This window comes from Vombatus ursinus, unplaced genomic scaffold (genome assembly GCF_900497805.2).
Source record: "Vombatus ursinus unplaced genomic scaffold, bare-nosed wombat genome assembly UNPS02005459.1, whole genome shotgun sequence".
NCBI classification, from domain to species: domain Eukaryota; kingdom Metazoa; phylum Chordata; class Mammalia; order Diprotodontia; family Vombatidae; genus Vombatus; species Vombatus ursinus.
Window position 1 is genome coordinate 10449792 of NW_020945237.1, and position 17676 is coordinate 10467467.

The window sequence follows — 17676 nt, forward strand, 5'->3', positions numbered from 1 at the left end:
GGCAGTCTGGTGGCCTTCTGCTCCTCGGGGCTTAGCATATTAATGCCAGACTTAGTTCAGCTAAGTCAACTGCAGTCAACTGCATTTCAAAAGTCTCAAGCTCAAGAGACTGGTCAACCTCAGCCTTCCTAGTAGTTGGACTTATAGGCATAGGCCACCATGCTTAGTCTAATATATTCTCTTTGCTTAGTATCCCAACTTGTGATCAGATGTGATAATGCATGGGTTAGCCCTTTGTGAACTAGCAAACTGTATACTAGAGGGAACCACTGTAATCAGTAACATCTGGCACAACAAATAAGCGAGTGGGAGACCTGGAATTAACTCTCTGCTCCAGCTCCTTTATGCAGGAAGAAGAAAGGGGCTGTGAAACTTATATGAACCTAGTGATGTACAAGGCAGGATAATTATGTAGAAGTTGGGAAGTGATCTTGTCAATGTTACTCGGCCTCCCAGAATCTCAATTAGGAGACTCTTGACAAAGCCCAACCTGTACTAGAGCAAGAATATTCCCTACAATATACCTGACAAGTGGCCATCCAGTGTCTACTTGAAGTCCGTGTGTGTGTGTGTGTGTCTGTGTGTGTGTGTGTCTGTGTGTGTGTGTGTGTCTGTATGTGTGTATGAGAGAGAAAAAGAGAGAGAGAGAGGAGAGGAAGAAAGGGAGAGGGAGAGACAGGGAAAACAGATGTCGTCAGGTATTTAAAGAGCTATTAGGTAGAAGAGAGACTAAAATTTTTCTGCTTGTACTTGGAGGATAGAACTAGAAAATATGGGTAAACATTTTAGGGAGACAGATTTAAACTACACATAAAGAAGGGAGAAAATAAGGAAATAAGCATTTGTAAAGCACCTTCTAGTTGCCAGGCACTATGCTAAGCGCTTTAAAAATATTATCTCATTCAATCCTCACAACAACCTTTAAGGGTAGCTGCTATCATGATCTCCATTCTACGGTTGAGGAAACTGAGGTTGATGGAGATAAAGAGATTTGCCTAGGGTCACCCTGCTAGGAAGTGTCTGAGGACAGATTTGAACTAAGGTCTTCCTGATTCTACTCCAAGTGCACTATCCAGTGTGCCACTTATCTACCTTGATGTAAAGAAACAGTGCCTAACAGTTAGAGCTTTCCAAAAGGAAAGTGGCCTGCTTTGAAAGGTAGAAAGTTCTCTTTCACTAAAATCTTTGAGTGAAGGTTAGATGATCACTTGTCCAGGATGTTCTAGAGGAAATTATGTATTTTCATCCCAGCACTCAGCACAGACACATACATTCTTTTTCCAGCTTTTTTCTTATTCTTCAATGTACCAAAAAAATCAGGGACATGTCCCAGGAATGATGTGGACACTTACTCATTAAATCCTGGAAGTGAATGTTACATTCATCTCTCTCTCTCTCTCTCTCTCTCTCTCTCTCTTTCTGTCTCTGTCTCTGTCTCTGTCTTTGTCTCTCTCTGTCTCTCTCTCTCTGTCTCTCTCATACACACATCTACTTACACAGTTATGGTCTAACTGCAGATCTCAATCATTGGGAGTTGGGAGTAGGCTATAGACAAAACAAAAAAACCCCACCTTTTTATGTCTTCTTCTTTTTACCCTTTGGTAGCACTTCCTGCATGAAGGGTGGCTACAAAATGCAAACATAAAACAGTAATTAAGTGTACATAATTGCTAAAAATATCTCACTGGGCTGAACTCCAAAATACACCATCTCAAGTGTCAGTCCTCTGGAGTTGAGATAGCAGGGCAGTTTACTGGAGTGCTTTAAAATGTTGTGGTGGCTTTGGGAAAGCAGATGCATATATATTAATCTCTGCCTCCCTCAATATTTTATTTGCTGATGTGAAAACAGTTCTTCCACCTTCTAGGCTTTCTAAAAAGCAGGAGGGCATGTGACTCCCTGGGGACCCTTTAGCTATACAAATCTTCCAGGCTGCAGGTATGCTATCATTCTGGCCTGTTGGCTAGTAAGCAGATGTTTGTTTCCTTTGTTTAGATGGCTGGGCTGGTAACACTGGCTTGCCCAATTTAGAAGATGTTGTTCCTGAAAAGCTTTCGAGGGAGCCTGCTTGCAGAAATTCAGTGATCCAAATGTCTCCTTGTATTACCTTCTACCTCATTAATTTCCAAGACTGCAGACCCCTGAGTCCTCCTTGAGTCCTTCTCCACCTGGACTTCTGATGTTTTCAGCCCTTTAGTTTTTAGAAATCTTCAAAAGAGAGGTTTCTGTTCCACCTCAGGCTCTGGATTATCACAGACATTTGGAAAAAAAATCTGCCAGCCCTTTTTCTTTCCATGTCCCTTCCTCTCTACAGTATCATATGAAATGTGTTGAAAATTCATTTTATTCAGTGCTTGCTACGTGCCAAGCACCACAAATACACATAGAAGAGGGATACAGCCACTGTTCTCAAGGGGCTCACACTATAACTGGGGGAAAGAATACATAAAAGAGGGCTCAGTTCATGGAAAAGAGCACATGATACTTAAGATAAAAGGAAAATAGTAGGGCAGATGGCAAGGACTTTGGGAAGCAATGGAAAGGCGGATGGGCATCCAGTACCTAGTGGGAACTGGGCAAATGGGGCAACAGGGTTGTGACTGGGGAAGGTAATGGTCTGTGGCCCTCTGACATCTCGTCTGGTGGTTCTGGTTTGGTTTTTGAGATACCCTTTGGCAAACTGAAGTAGGGAAGTGGAAGGTCCTTTGCTTTCCCTTTAGGGTGTCCAGGGATGGTGCTGGTCAATAGTCAAATAATGGCAAGAATGTGCCAAACTGGGACCACAACTTAAAGAGTCCTTTTCTCCCTTTTTAAAATCAATTAAGCATTTATTAAAAGTGCCTACTATATGCCAAGCAAAGTACTAGGCACTGGGGATGCCAAAAAAAATGAAAAATGAAATAGTTTATTCTCTAAATGGTGTTTACATATTAATAGGAGAGAAAAATGTACTACTATATAGGTATATACAATATATATAATGAGTATATAATATATATAATGAGTACAAGATAAATTTATAGAGGGGGATTAGTAGCTGGTGGCAGGGGGAGCAAGAGGGTTAAAAAAGACTTCAAGGGCAACTGAACCCTTTTTGAAAGAAACCAAGGATGTCTGAACAGTACTTAGACTTGTTTTGGGAATGATGCCCAAATAATAAAGAGTGGCACCTTTTCTTTTAGAATTGATATTCTTAACTGGGGGGGTCTGTAAACTTGATTTAAAAATATTTTGATGACAGTATTTCAATATGATTGATTGCTTTTGTAATCCTATGTATTTTTAATGCATTCAAAAACATAGTTCTGAGAAAGGGTCTATGACATAAAAAAGGTTAAGAATCCCTCTTTTAGAGTCTTTGAGAAGTTTTTTTATTGAGAAGTAATTGCTTATTATCATTTAAAGAAATGCCTTTTCCATTATATTAGTGCTAGAATGTGCATTAATCACATACCATGTGATTAATTTAATATTGAGGGAACAACCTAGAGTTTGTACTTTATCTGTTTGCAGACATTGACCAAAATAAAAGATAAACTCCCTAAAATCTCTTCTTCATTGGGTCAATTGATATTTAGGTTTTAGGTATTTAGGTTTAGGTATTAACAGATGATGACCATCCTTCCCTCACCCCCTCCATCATCTCCTTTCTGTCTCTCTGTCTCTCTGTAAATATGCATGTATATGTTTACATACACATATGTTAAATTGTAACCATAAACACTTGATTTTCCTATTGTCCTGAAGTGAAATCTAAGAGGCTAAAAATAAATTACATGAACCCCAGAGCAGAAATCTGACTCCAAAGTCAAGGTGTGTCCCATCTGGAGGCAGGGTTATAGATTATTTTTAGTGAATGCCTTGTTTTAGTGGGGAAAATTAATATTCTTTACTAGATAAATTGCTGAATATGATTTCATAGGTGAAATATTTTGACTGTTAAGCAAAGTAAGCAGAATTGATGCCTGAATTTTAAAGAGGTATTGAAAGAATGTATTGATTTGCTATTATCTACCTGACATTTTTAAAAAATGCTTCTTAATGTAAGAAGTTTCTTTGTACTACTTTATTTGTGAAGAACATGATTGATCAATAGGGATATTAGAAAAAAAGCACAAGTCAAGAGTTATAGCACCAGAATGAAAACTCCCAGGTACTACCTGTTACCTTGGGTACTTTCCTTATTTGTCATGAAGATGGAAAAACAAATATTATTTATGTCCTGGTGGTCTGACCTTTGCACAGAGCATCTTAGATGTCACCTGAGGCCTTCAGCAATATGTCATTTCCTCATTATATTTACCTTACCCCATTTCACTTAAAAGACTGACATCCCTAACATCATCTTTCTGCAACTAATTTTCTGATAAGAGAAATTAATGTGTGAATAATCCTAGTCAAGACAATTTCATTAGATGAATCTTGAGCAAGAAATTTTTAGCTTCTCTGGGGCTCAGTTTTCTCAAATGTAGAATGAGGTGCTTGGACTACATGTATTCTAAAAATCCCTTCAGTTCTAAGAAGCAGTGATTCTCTTCCTTTACTAACTTAATTTGTCTTTCAGTTAAATCAAAAAATTACCTTTGATAACACTTCAGTAACACTATTAGATGCTGTTAGGTATTCAAAAAGATAAAAGACACTGTCTTTGACCCCCAGTAGTTTATAGTTTAACTGAGGGAGGTAAGACAATCAAAATGTTCCTTAAATATTAAACTAAGTCATTTGAGTATTTACCTACAGAAATTAGGGAGTTATTGAGGATTCAGGGTTAAGGGAGTGGCATTTGTTGGCATTGCACGGCCTGAGGGCATGTGCCTTGCAAAGTGTGCATGCTTTTTGTTCAGAACCAAGGCTGCAGTGAAGTTTTGTGATGAAGCATGGGCAAGTGCTGCCAGAAACACTTTGGCTTCATTACACATTTGATTTTGAATTAATTTTTGATCGTTGCATGTTCAGAAATCTTACTGTTGCCATATTTTTTGTGACCCCATATGGGGTTGTGACTCACAATTTAAGACATGCAACTAGTCAACTTCTATGGTATTCCAGGTGTGAGCTATCTCAACTACCATTAGTGACAGGTAGGAAGGAAAGGAATAGGAAGGAAAGGATTTGAGAAACAGAATTAAGAGAAATTAAGGACTAATTGGACATAGGAGTGAAGAAGATAGAGGCATCTGAGTTTTTGTGCCTAGATGACTGAGAGAATTATGGTAAATTTGACAGAAAAAGGGAAATCAGTATGGAGAGCCAATTTTTGGATATAAATGTAGGATTTTCTTTTTAGAAATTTTAAACATGAAGAGATTTCATGCCATTAAAGAAATTAAAAAAAAACTTATCCTTCCATTCATCCCCCTCAACTCCATTGTCTCTCCCTCTTGGACTCCCTATTCCTATCAGTGATGCCTTAGATTTTAAAGTCATCATTATAGATGACCCTAAAGGCCCAGAGGATGCTTGAATTCTCTGAGGAAAAGAGATTTACTCTTTGTTCAGTAAAAACTAGAGCATAACTGCCTGGAAAATCCTTCAAGGAGCATAAAAATTTTAATCTGGAGAGAAGGGGTTTTGCATTCTTCTCCTACAGCACTATTCATGTAGCACCTTGAATCCTATTTGTTAAAACTGTTATAAAAACAGTTCTGCCAGAATCATATTTTTCAGTTCTTCTCCAACATTTCCTTTTTATTAGTCATATAATTATTCTGTCCTTTGTCAACAGAACAGGGATTTTCTTGTAAAGTGTATATTTGTAAGTTTCTGGGTAATTTGTTGTTTGGTTCTCAGTCTATTGGGTTTTGAAAAGCATGTCAGAGAACAGCTGGTTTAGTTTGAAATGGCTTACTCTGGATGACTAAGCATAAACCAGTGGATTACTGCATTGCAAAACTGGCCACTATGGACCATTGGTGGGTTTTAATTTTTTTATTCTAAACTGAGGAAACAGCAAATTGTGAATTATACATAGCAGAACAGAAAAAGCGCGCTGTGCATGGAACTGCAGGTCTCTTTTAATATACAGCTAGCTTGCTTTGTCTCAGTGATTGTGAAGATCACTAGGGTGAGCTCTATTGACTGTTTTGCCAAGTCTTCATGACTATATGGGGTGGACCGTGAATTCAGCCATAGCTTAACCACACTACTCTGTAGCATGAGAAACTCATTGATTTGCATTGGTCAGTGTAGCAAATGCCCAAATATTATCAAAGGATTATATTCAGCTAATTCACTTAGTTGGTTGAATAATTTCATTCTGATTCACTTAGTTTAATAATGCCATGGTTTTTTTCTTTTGATACTGACTTGTGTCAGGTCTTTGCATATGCAACAAATTAAACGTAGCACGGCTGCTCTTTTTTTTTTTTAGCCACTCTAACAATCAAACATTAAGTCACTTTGACTATTATAAATACCCAAATTAGCTACAAAGGACCCATGAAGGAAAACACTATCTGCATTCACAGAAAGAACTGATAGAGTTATGTATAGAATGATTTAACATATCTATCTATCTATCTATCTATCTATCTATCTATCTATTTGTGTCTAACGGTAAAAAAAAATCAAACACTTCACTGTGGCTTTAGCCAATGTGTCATGGGCAGACATCAGTATTGTTTGCAGACGAACAGAAGATCTAAGACAAAGCTAAAAATATGTCATAGGTTAGGAGTAGAACAAGGCAGAGTTAGGGATATTAAAAGACCAGCAATTAAAACGAACTCCAAGATGGATAAAAAGCCAGGTGAACAGTCAAGAGTCAGGGAGGACCATTCAAGGAAGTTTTGAAAAAGAATGATGAGTTCAGGAGGGAATATAATGAGTTCAATTTTGGACATAATGAGTTTGAGGAGCTTATAGTAAATGTAGGTATAGATGTCCTTCAGAGGCTTGGTGATGCTAATGTGGAATTGATAGAGAGATGAGACATGAAAATTATATATTTGCAAACTGATAAGATCTCCAATAGAAGCAGAAGAGTGAAAGAGAGGAAGAGGGCCCAAAGTTTGCATAAAAGAAAACTGAGACCAAGACGTGTTCAGTGAATTGCCCAAGATTACTCTGTATGTTATGGAGCAAAGTTGAGATTCAAACTCAAGTCCTCGGACTCAAAATCTAGTGCTTATAGTCTCCAGCTCTTGGAAAACTTAATCTATACATGTTTTGAATTGCTGTCTTGAGGCTGAGCCTTCTTGATCAGATGCAGATTTGCCTAGTCTACTGTATTTTGCTTGCTCCAGGCAAGATTGGACTATGTTTCACTTCATGTTCAGCTATCTACTCATGCCATCCTGTCATTTGCCCTACCACCTACATAACTTGTCTTCCTCCTCTATAATGCCCTCACTGTGGGCATTGTAACATAATCAATAATGCTATTGCTTTTAGAAAGGACCTGTCCATTGACTACCATACGTATCAACTCATCATCCTTGTGATCACCCAAACCATCATTCTCTGGACTCTTGTCTCCTACTGTATTGCTTCTGCTTATTGGAATGTATATGCTAATGGGAGCAGGGACTGCCTCAATTTTTGTATTCATATTCCTAGCTTTTAGCAGTGTCCAGCACACGGTGAGTATTTAATAAATGATTTTTCATTCATTCATTCTCTCGGATGCTTTATGCTGGGACATCATGTAAGAACTTCTCCTCTTGTATTCTTTCATCTTTTCATAATCACAGAAACCTAGTTAGCCTCAGAAGACACTGCATTCCTGATCACCCCTGGGAGACCCTTCTTTCATATCCCATCAGGAGGGGTTGTTGGCATACTATTAACCCTGCCTCCTTCTGGATATTCTCTCTCCCCTTTGTTTCCATAATGCTGTTCTTTCAGAGTTTTCCTCCTGCTTACTCCTTTACTGGTTCTGATTCTTCCTCCATCCCCGAAGTCTAAGAGTCTCTCAAGGATCTGTTTGGAGCCCTCTTCTGCTATTTTCTCCATACTCCCTCTGTTGGTGACTTTAGCAGTTCTCATGGGTTCAATGATCATGTCTATATTAAAAACTCCTAATTCTATGTTTTCTTCTGAAGTCCAACCTGGCAACACCAAGCATCTGCTTTACAGTACTCTCTGTGTCTCTCATAAGCTCCTTAAACTCAATATATCTAAATATACCGAACATATTCCATTTTAAAGTCACCTTTTTCTTTTAAACTTTCCTGCTCCTATTAAGCCCAGCATTGTCTTTCTAGTTACCAAGGAATATTTTTCAACTCTTCCCTCTTTCTCTCCTCTCTTCCCCTCCCCTCCCTTCATTATATCCAGTCAGTTGCAGATCCTGTCATATCTACTTTTATAATATCTCTCACATCTACCTCACAAAAACATGACCATAGTTCAGGCTCTCATTACCTCATACCTGCATTATTAAAATAACTTCCAAAATTGTCTTCTCTGATTCCAGTCTCATCCTTTTCCTAATCATCCTCTGCACAGCTGCCAAAATTATCTCCTCAGGCACATATCTGATCATATTACTTCCCTGTTCAAAAATCTTCACTGGATCCCTATAGTCCCTAGGTTGAAATAAAGACTTTTCAGATTGCTACTTAAAGTTTTGCACAATCTGGTCCCAGTCTGAGTTTTCAAAGTTATTTGACATTATAATGTACTTTATGTTTCAGCCAAACTGACTTCATTTCTCTTCCCTGAAATTACCATTCCATCTCCTGCTCCCATATTTGTACACATTCTGTCCTTTATTCCTAGAATGTACTGTCTTTTTACCTTCTCTCCCAGAATCCTTAGCTTCTATCAGCAGCTAAACTCAGGGATCTGTGCAAAGAAATTCAGGAGCCTGCTTCTTAAGGCTCTCCCTCTGCTCAGTTTTCTTGTACTTATCTGTCTGATTACATGCTCCAACAGTGGAATGTAAGTTTTTGACTCAAAAAATCTTTAGGACAATGTCTTATACACAGTAGGTGCTTAATCAGCATTTATTAAATTAAATTAAACTGAACCAATTCTAGCATGTAGCCAGCTTATGCAGTACGGTGAGCTTAATAACAACAACAAGAACAACATCAATGATAATAACAACAGTATATTGCTAGCATTTATATAATACTTTAAGATCTGCAAAGTACTTTTATGAATATTATTTAATTCGAGACAACAACCCAGTGAGGTAAGTACTATTATTATTCCTATATTACAGATAAGCAAACTGAGGCAAATAGAGATTAAATAACTTACCTATTTTTTTGAGCATTAAAGAAAATCCACTTTTTATTTAGAATGAAATAAACTATACAAAGTGGTTTTTCCTCACCAAAAATAACAGTAATATTTCCCTCATTACTCCTAGATAAACCACAAAATCCTAATTTGCAAGTTCTCCAGGTTAGTTTTATAGGTTTATAAGCATATATATATATATATATATATAAGTATAGAATAAACACAAATGAGATAAGTTTTTATGTTTGTGAAATTGTCTTCAAGATCATAGAACAGAATATTTGAGGTATTCCTGTGAGAAGTTCTTGAAACAGTTACTATTTTGCCCCAACAAAAAAATGTAAACCACAATAATCCCTCATTTATGAGGAATAACTTTGGTTCTTTCACTTCAATTTTAAGTGAATTCATTCATTTACATTCATTTGATGAAATCAGAATCTATGTGGAGATATGCATGAGATCATGGTATGGGATAAACTATCCTCCAATATATCTGTACAATCTGTCAATTGTACAACATTAAAAAAAAACAATACCCGTACAGGAGTCAGTGATCAGTAGTGAGTTTCATTTTAACCAATTTTCTCCCCCATGTCTCTTTCCAATACCTATTTTTTTCCCCAAGAACTAAGAAACTCAAAACTTGATAGAGCCCTGGTGATCACAAATGATATGTCTAGAATGAAGTTAACCAAGGTATCTCCAGAGTTTTAGCTACCAAAATAAATCCCCAAAAAATCAAATGTAGCTTTTCTATCTTTTGGAAGGTCAATTTTCAAAGTATTTCAGTTCATAGAATAGCAGTATAACCGACAGATTATCAGTGACTAATATATCCAAATGGAGACCTAAAGGCAAACTTGTCTTCAATGATTAAGTGACTTATTGATATCTCAGAACTTCTTTCCCAACTCCCATTATATGAATTCAGGGAGAAAACCTATTTTGGTCAATTTCCTTATGTATTTTCAGTTAAATTACTTGTGGGAAGAACTTCTTGGAGGTCCAATTTACTCATGGAGAGTTTGACGTAAGTGTCCAACATTAAATTTGAGTAATGTACTTAGTTATGTCTTCCTAATTCCAGGTCCAGTGTGCCATCTAGCTTAGAAGGCTAGCTAAACTACAGGCTCTACTTAGAAAGTGAGATGTATTAGGTTAGATTGACTAGAGGGAGGCATCTACTAAGAGGATATCTGATAAAAGCTGATTGATATTATTTGTGAAGATGGCCAGACAAGTTTGTTCTGTCATGCTCTGTATCGAGTTTGGCTGTCTCTTAAAGACAGAGATGCAGCCTCAAGATGGATATTAGCTTAGGTATAAACATTTTGTTGTTGTTGTTCAGTCATTTCAGTTGTGTTTGACTCTTTGTGACGCCATTTAGGGTTTCCTTGGCAAAGATAATGGAATGGTTTGCCATTTCCTTCAGTAGATCCTTGGTAAATACTTATAGGACTTCGTATTTCCCTCCCTCCAGTAGTTTTTTATCTTCATTGTTTTGGAGGCAATCAGGGTTGTGATTTCCCCAGGGTCATACAGTTAGTGAGTGTCCAAAGTCAGATTTGTACTCATATTCTCCTGATTCCAGGACTGGTGCTCTGTGCACTGCACCACCTAGGTGACCCCCTCCAGGGGAATTTATATGATATGTGCTAGCATCTATTTCTAAATATATTTGGTATTCCCTTCATTCATGTGACATCTTCCTATTTATAACTCATTTTATGCAAGACAGTGAGACACTGATGCTTCTTTGCCTTCTCCTTTTGCTGTACAACAGGTTGTTATTCAAGGCCAAAGGTTTTCAAATGATGGAGAAGAAGAAACTATAGCAATCGATGATATATCATTCAGTGAAGGATGTCAGCCTGACCTCAGTAAGAGCATGTTCTCTCCTACCTTATTGTCATTGAACGTAGTGAAGTCAACATAATGTCACCATTGATATAATTTTAGAGGGCTTTTCATTTGGGACTTAAATTTTGGTTTGGCTTATTTTCATTGCTCTAATAATTTTCTCAATAGTTTAATTATTGGAGTATACAAAATGAAGTAAAGAGCTTGAACTTTTCTAGTTAATTTGACCGTTACAGTTAGTCAAACATGCTAACCCAGTCTCCCTAAAGGGGATGAGCATCATGTTTCAGACTTGCATGTAATGGTTTTGCATAGGAATGGTGTGGATTATGGAAGGCATGTGTGTCATGGTAGATTTCATGGGAAATAAAATTTCATGGGGAAAAGAAAATGGATGTGTCTGCAAATGCATACTTCTGCTTTCCTAGAGAAACACATGCATTATTCCTTTTGAAGATATAGCATTAAGGGCATAATTGGCTATTCTATTATTTATATAATATTTTATCAAATAATTTAGGCTATTTAGCTAGCCTTACTAGATATTTATGGGTTTAAAACCTACTTTTGGGTCTGCATTATATATAGATGGATTAATGAAAAACTACTTAATTGTGAACTCCCACATCCATTTTCCTCTCTATAGACTTCATTTTAAGGAAAATCAATGTGTTAACTTCAGAGGTGGGGGTGAAATCAATTTTATGCAACAATTAGTTTAATTTTATGTGAATATAGCAATCAGTTTGTTGATTCAACTTTTCACTTTGTAATCAGTTATTGTCATTTGGGTGAAATCAAAGAAGGAGGTTTTCCTGGTCATTTACACGTTCCATAAAAATGATTAAATGCCCCTTTGGGGAATTCTGGATTTATGCCTCAGATGTGAAGTCCTTTCAAAAGCAGCTTCTTTCTTTGCTGTGAAGTTTGAAACCAAAGGCTTCCTTTATGAGCCAAGGAGATCAAAACTTCAAGTGGAAATATCATCTGATTGGCATTATTAACTATATGGAGCAAGTGTGAGCTTTTGGGTGTCAGCAGATGGAGATAATTTTTCTTTTTTACCAAAGTACAGGCAAAGTACTAGACATTTCAGTGTTAAATGAACATTGTTTAATGATACTGAACTTCAAATGGCATTTAGTTAAATTAACAATGCTTATAACCAGATCTTTATAAAAAGGTAAAAATAAACTAAGAAACCTCCTTTCCTTTCAATTTTGAACCTGTTTTACATAGGTAGCCCTTATCAACAAGGAAGTTGATGAGAAGTGTGATTCTTGCTATTTGGAAGGAGGGGCTAGAAGATCATGGCAGGCAAGATTCCTAAGGGATAGGGGGATCCTCTGGGAACTTTTGAGCTGTGCAAAGAGGAGAGGATTCAAGAGGTACAGACGTGTGTCAGTGATGAGCTGACTGAAAATGGAGGGAGCTGATACTCCGAAGCGAATATAATTGTTGGTAGTTGAAACCTTGTTTGGCTAACTAATTTGATCACAGAGTTATTTGGGGGAATAGAATTGGAAGTTTGTATAACTGCTTGCTGCATAGCTCCTAGGACCTGGTGAAGGTTTGCATTTTTTTCTTCATACCATGGTTTCCTTCCCATCCTACTCTTGAAAAAAACAGCTGCTTGGCCAATCAGTATCAATCAAGTTTCTGTCTATTTAAAATCTTGTTTATTTTCTCTGTGTACTCTTAAAATGAATTTTTGTCTTCATATAAATGTAAGTTGATCTTTATTGCATTCTGAACAAACATTTGCTGTAATGGAATGGATAGTTCAGGATGGGTGAAAAACAAAAGGGAACCCCTATGATCAATTGTCCTGGACTTTGTAAGCATATAGCAAAATCTCTCCATTAACACAAAGGGAGGCTTCATGTATGGAACATGCAATTGAACATGTGAACAATAGTCTCCTTAGGTAGAATTTTTTTGTCAACCCATTGTCACAGTGTCTGTACCTTTATCCTCTTTTATCGCTCAATTTTTATCCTCTCTTGGTTGTTAGAGTCTGCTCTAAATTATCTTCCTTTCTGCCTTTTATATAATTTCCTTCTTATCTGCTAAGCCTTTCTAAGTAGCAAAATATGCAAAACACATTTGCTTCCGTGCTAGGTATCACCTGTCTTTTTTCTTTATCACAATACCACGTTTGTATCTCTCCTTTGTTGTTAAGTCTGGAGTTGGCATTCTGCTTTCTGTGTATCTCTGTCAATAAATGTGTAGGATAATGACTTTGTGAGGTCACAGAATCCATCTTTTCTTTTATTAGCCTCTTTGTTCAAGCACATAGGAAGACAGTGAGCACTCAGTCAATTTTGACTTTTTCCAACTGATAATTATTTTTTGAAGGTGCTAGTGAATTTATCTGGGTTAAATGAGATCCAAGTTTCTGAAAATCAAACTTGAAGGAAATTCTATATAATTTGGATTGCTCTAGAAGAACACAGAGAATGTGTTACATCTAAATAATAAAATTTACTTTAAATAGAATGTTACAGTCATGTTATGGCCAGCCACAGCATAGGATGAGAGTATGCCACAGGCTAGAAAGCCTGACTGACAAGACGTGTTTTGAGAGTGTTGGTGGTTTTTGAATGTTTTTCCATTATAGATTAATATCCTCATAAATATAAATATGGAAGTAAAAGAGAATTTAATGCCCAATAAAATGATAAAAATCTATATATTTTGATTGAAATGGAATGAAATTTAAAAAAAGAAATATTAGCTATTTATTGACTTTGCATTCCCTTCTAGTCTTTTAAGTTTGTGTATCTTTAAAGTTTTTGCCATTTTTTCCTGAGCAAACACTTGCTCAGAATGCAATAAAAATCAGCTTGTATTTATATGAAGACAAAAATTCGTTTTAAAAATACAGACAGAAAATGAACAAGGTTTTCGAAATACAGAAACTTGATTGATACTGGTTGGCCAAGCAGTTATTGAGGATTAGAGAGTCAAAAGGAGGCCAAGATATGAAGAAGAGAATGCATTCACTTTTGTTCTTTTTTGGTTGCTATTGCAAATGAAGTAGTTATGGATACTTATTGGAGATGATAACCTTTATTTCCTTGTAATCATATCCCTAAAATATATTCCATGAGAAGGATTGCAGGGTCAAAGGATATGATCAGCTTTTTATTACTTATTTTATATCACTAGATTGCTTTTCAATGGAATAGACTATATTTTCCTTGAAGACCTATGAACATTGAATTTTAACCTTTTCAGTTGTTTCCCCAAATTTGACAGATTTTAATTAGTATTTATCTGATAATTAGAGTGTTCATCAGTTTTAGAGCTGAAGGGGGCTTTCAAGATCCATACCTTTCATTTTCCAAATGAAGGAATGGAAGTTTGTAGACAATAGTTTAGTGATTTACTGAAGGTCACACATATGGTAAGGTCAGGAAATAGCAGAGCCAGGTCTTCTGACTTTAATTTCAATTCTTTTCCCAGGATGCCACAGCCACATTTTTAAAGGAGTTATTTGTATTTGTAAATACAAGTGTGTAAAGATACTTGTATTCCCTCATTGTAATATTGTCTGATTATGTCATTTGAGCATTTTTCCATGAAGGAGTGGGTATTCCTCAGAATCTTAAAAAATAAGTTCCATATAGTATGATTCCAGATTTTATCAGATATATTTGACATAGATATTTTCCTAATGTATTTATTTTCCTTTTATTTTATAAATAATTTTCATCATAAAAATGATTTTATTTTTATATTTCATTATTTGTCCATTTTTCTTCAATAATTTCTTCCATTTGTTTGATGGATACAATGTTTTTTCTCTCCATAAATGAAATAATATATTATTTCTTTTATAATTTTATCTTTTTAAACTATGCTAGTAGGTATAGTTCTAAATTATTATTATTATTTTGCCATAATGCTATAAAATAAATTCTCAACATTTTTATTAAATAATTATTTTGTCTCAAGAAGTTTTTTCTGTTTTTTTTTTGTTTTTTGTTGTGAACTTAACAAATACCAAATAAAATGAGCATTTCCATATGTACTATGGAAGAGGAGAGGATTATACATTAAACTATGTATCTCTATTATGCAGGGCTTGCTTTTCTTTTCAAGTAAATAATTAATTGAACACATATTTTCTTCTTAAAAATCACATAGTCCTTTAATGTTTTCATTACAATCTACATTATCTCTTGTTTTTGTTTTTAATATTTTATTTTTTCAATTACATGTAAAAACAATTTTAACATTAACTTTTTAAAAATTGATTTACAAATTCCCTCCTTCCCTCTCTGTCCTCACTCTAACCTGAGATGGCAAGGAATTTGATATAGGTTATACATGTGCAGTCATGCAAGGCACATTTTTCCTTATTAGTCATATTGTAAAAGAAAACATAGACAAAAAACTAATAAAAATAAAGTAAAAATAACATGCTTCAATCTGCATTCAGACTGCATCAGTTCTTTCTCCGGAGATGGATAGCATTTTTTTGTCATAAGTCCTTCAGAATTATCTTGGGTGTATTGCTGAGAATAGCTCAGTCATTCACTGTTGATCATTGTGCGATATTGCTATTACTGTGTACATTCTCCTAGTTCTGCTCATTTCACTCTGCATCAGTTCATGTAAGTCTTTCCAGGTTTTGTGAGAGCATCCTGCTTCTCACTTCTTATAACACAATAGTATTCCATTACAATCTTATACCACAACTTGCTCAGCCATTCCTTAATTGATGGGCATTCCTGGTATTTCCAATTCTTTGCCATCACAAAAAAACTACTATAAATGTTTTTGTACATTTAGGTTCTTTTCCCTTTTTTATGATCTCTTTGCAATACAGATTTAGTAGTGGTATTGCTGGGTCAAAAGGTTTGTCCAGTTTTATAGCCCTTGGAGCTTAGTTCCAAATTGCTCTCCAGAATTGTTGGATTAGTTCACAAGTCCACCAATAGTACATTAGTCTCTCAATTTTCCTACATCCTCTCCAATGTTTTTCATTTTCCTTTTCTGTCATATTAGCCAATCTGATAGATGTGAGGTGATACCTCAGAATCTTTTAAATTTGCATTTTTCTAATTGATAGTGATTTAGAGCATTTTTTTCATATGATATAGATAGCTTTGACTTTATCTGAAAACCATCTGTTCATATCCTTTGGCCATTTCTAAATTGGGAAATGACTCATAATGTTATCAATTTGACTCAGTTTTTTATATATTTGAGAAATGAGGCCTTTATCAGAGAAAGTTGCTGAAAAATTTCCCATTTTCTGCTTTCCTTCTAATTTTGGCTGCATTGGTTTTGTTTGTGCAAAAATCTTTTTAAATTTAATGTAATAAAAAAAGATCCATTTTACATATTGTAATGTTCTCTATCTCTTGTTTGGTTATAAGTTCTACCCCTTATCCAAATGTTTGACAGGCAAACTATTCCATGCTCCCCTATTTTGCTTATGGTATCACCCTTTATGTCTAAATCATGTGTCCATTTTTATTTTATCTTGGTATATGATGTGAGATGTTGGTCTATACCTAGTTTCTGCTAAAGTGCTTTCCAGTTTTCCCAACAGTTTTTGTCAAATAGTGAGTTCTTGTTTCAAAAGTTGAGATCTTTGTAATTATCAAGCACTAGATTATTATGGTCATTATGTGCTGTGTAATGCATACCCAATCTATTCCACTGATTCACCACTCTATCTCTTAGGGCTAGATTGTTTTGATGATTATCACATTGTCATACAGTTTGAGGTATGGAACTGATAGGCCATCTTGTTCCCATTTTTTCCCCATTAAATCCTTTGATATTCTTGACCTTTGTCTCTTCCAGATGAATTGTGTTATTTTTTCTAGCTCTATAAAACATTTTTTTGGTAGTTTGATTAGTATGGCAGTGAATAAGTAAATTATTTTAGGTAGATTTGTCATTTTTATTATATTGGCTCAGTCTACCTACCCATGAGCAGTTAATATTTTTTCAATTGTTTAAATCTTACTTTGCTTATGTGAAAAATGATTTGTAATTGTGTTCATATAGTTCCTGGGTTTGTCTTAGCAGGTAAACTCCCAAGAGTATTTTGTATTTTCTACAGTTATTTTCAATGGAATTTCTCCTTCTATCTCTTCCTGCTAGACTTTGTTGGTAATACACACACACACACACACACACACGTCTGTGCATATATATGCATGTATGTATGTGTATATATGTATACTATATATGTATACACACATACATATATATGTATACATACATATATATGTATATATGTGTATATATATAAATATCTACAAATGAAAAGAGGAGAAATCCTCAGCATTATGATTTAATCCTAATTAGCCAATTAGGCTACATGCCATAAATTTTGGTATGTTATTTCAATGTTGTAATTCTCTTTAATGAAATTATTGATTGTTTGTCTGATTTGTTCTTGACCAACTCATTCTTTAGGACTAGATTATTTAGTTACCAATTAATTTTTAATCTACCTTTCCATGGTCTTTTACTGAATGTAATTTTTATTGTATTATGGCCTGAAAAGAATGCATTAAATATTTTTGCTTTTTTGCATTGGCTTGTGAGATTGTTATATCCCAATACATGATTACTTTTTGTGTAGGTTCC

The 17676-nt window shown here is 35.4% G+C and overlaps 1 protein-coding gene across 1 annotated transcript in view; it reads left to right on the forward strand.

The window, feature by feature from the left end:
- MALRD1 (MAM and LDL receptor class A domain containing 1) overlaps positions 1 to 17676 on the forward strand; it is an 832608-nt gene that overhangs the window by 41449 nt on the left and 773483 nt on the right. Inside the window, 1 exon segment of the mRNA XM_027847861.1 lies at positions 10982 to 11078. Within this exon segment, the coding sequence (XP_027703662.1) occupies positions 10982 to 11078 (97 nt within the window).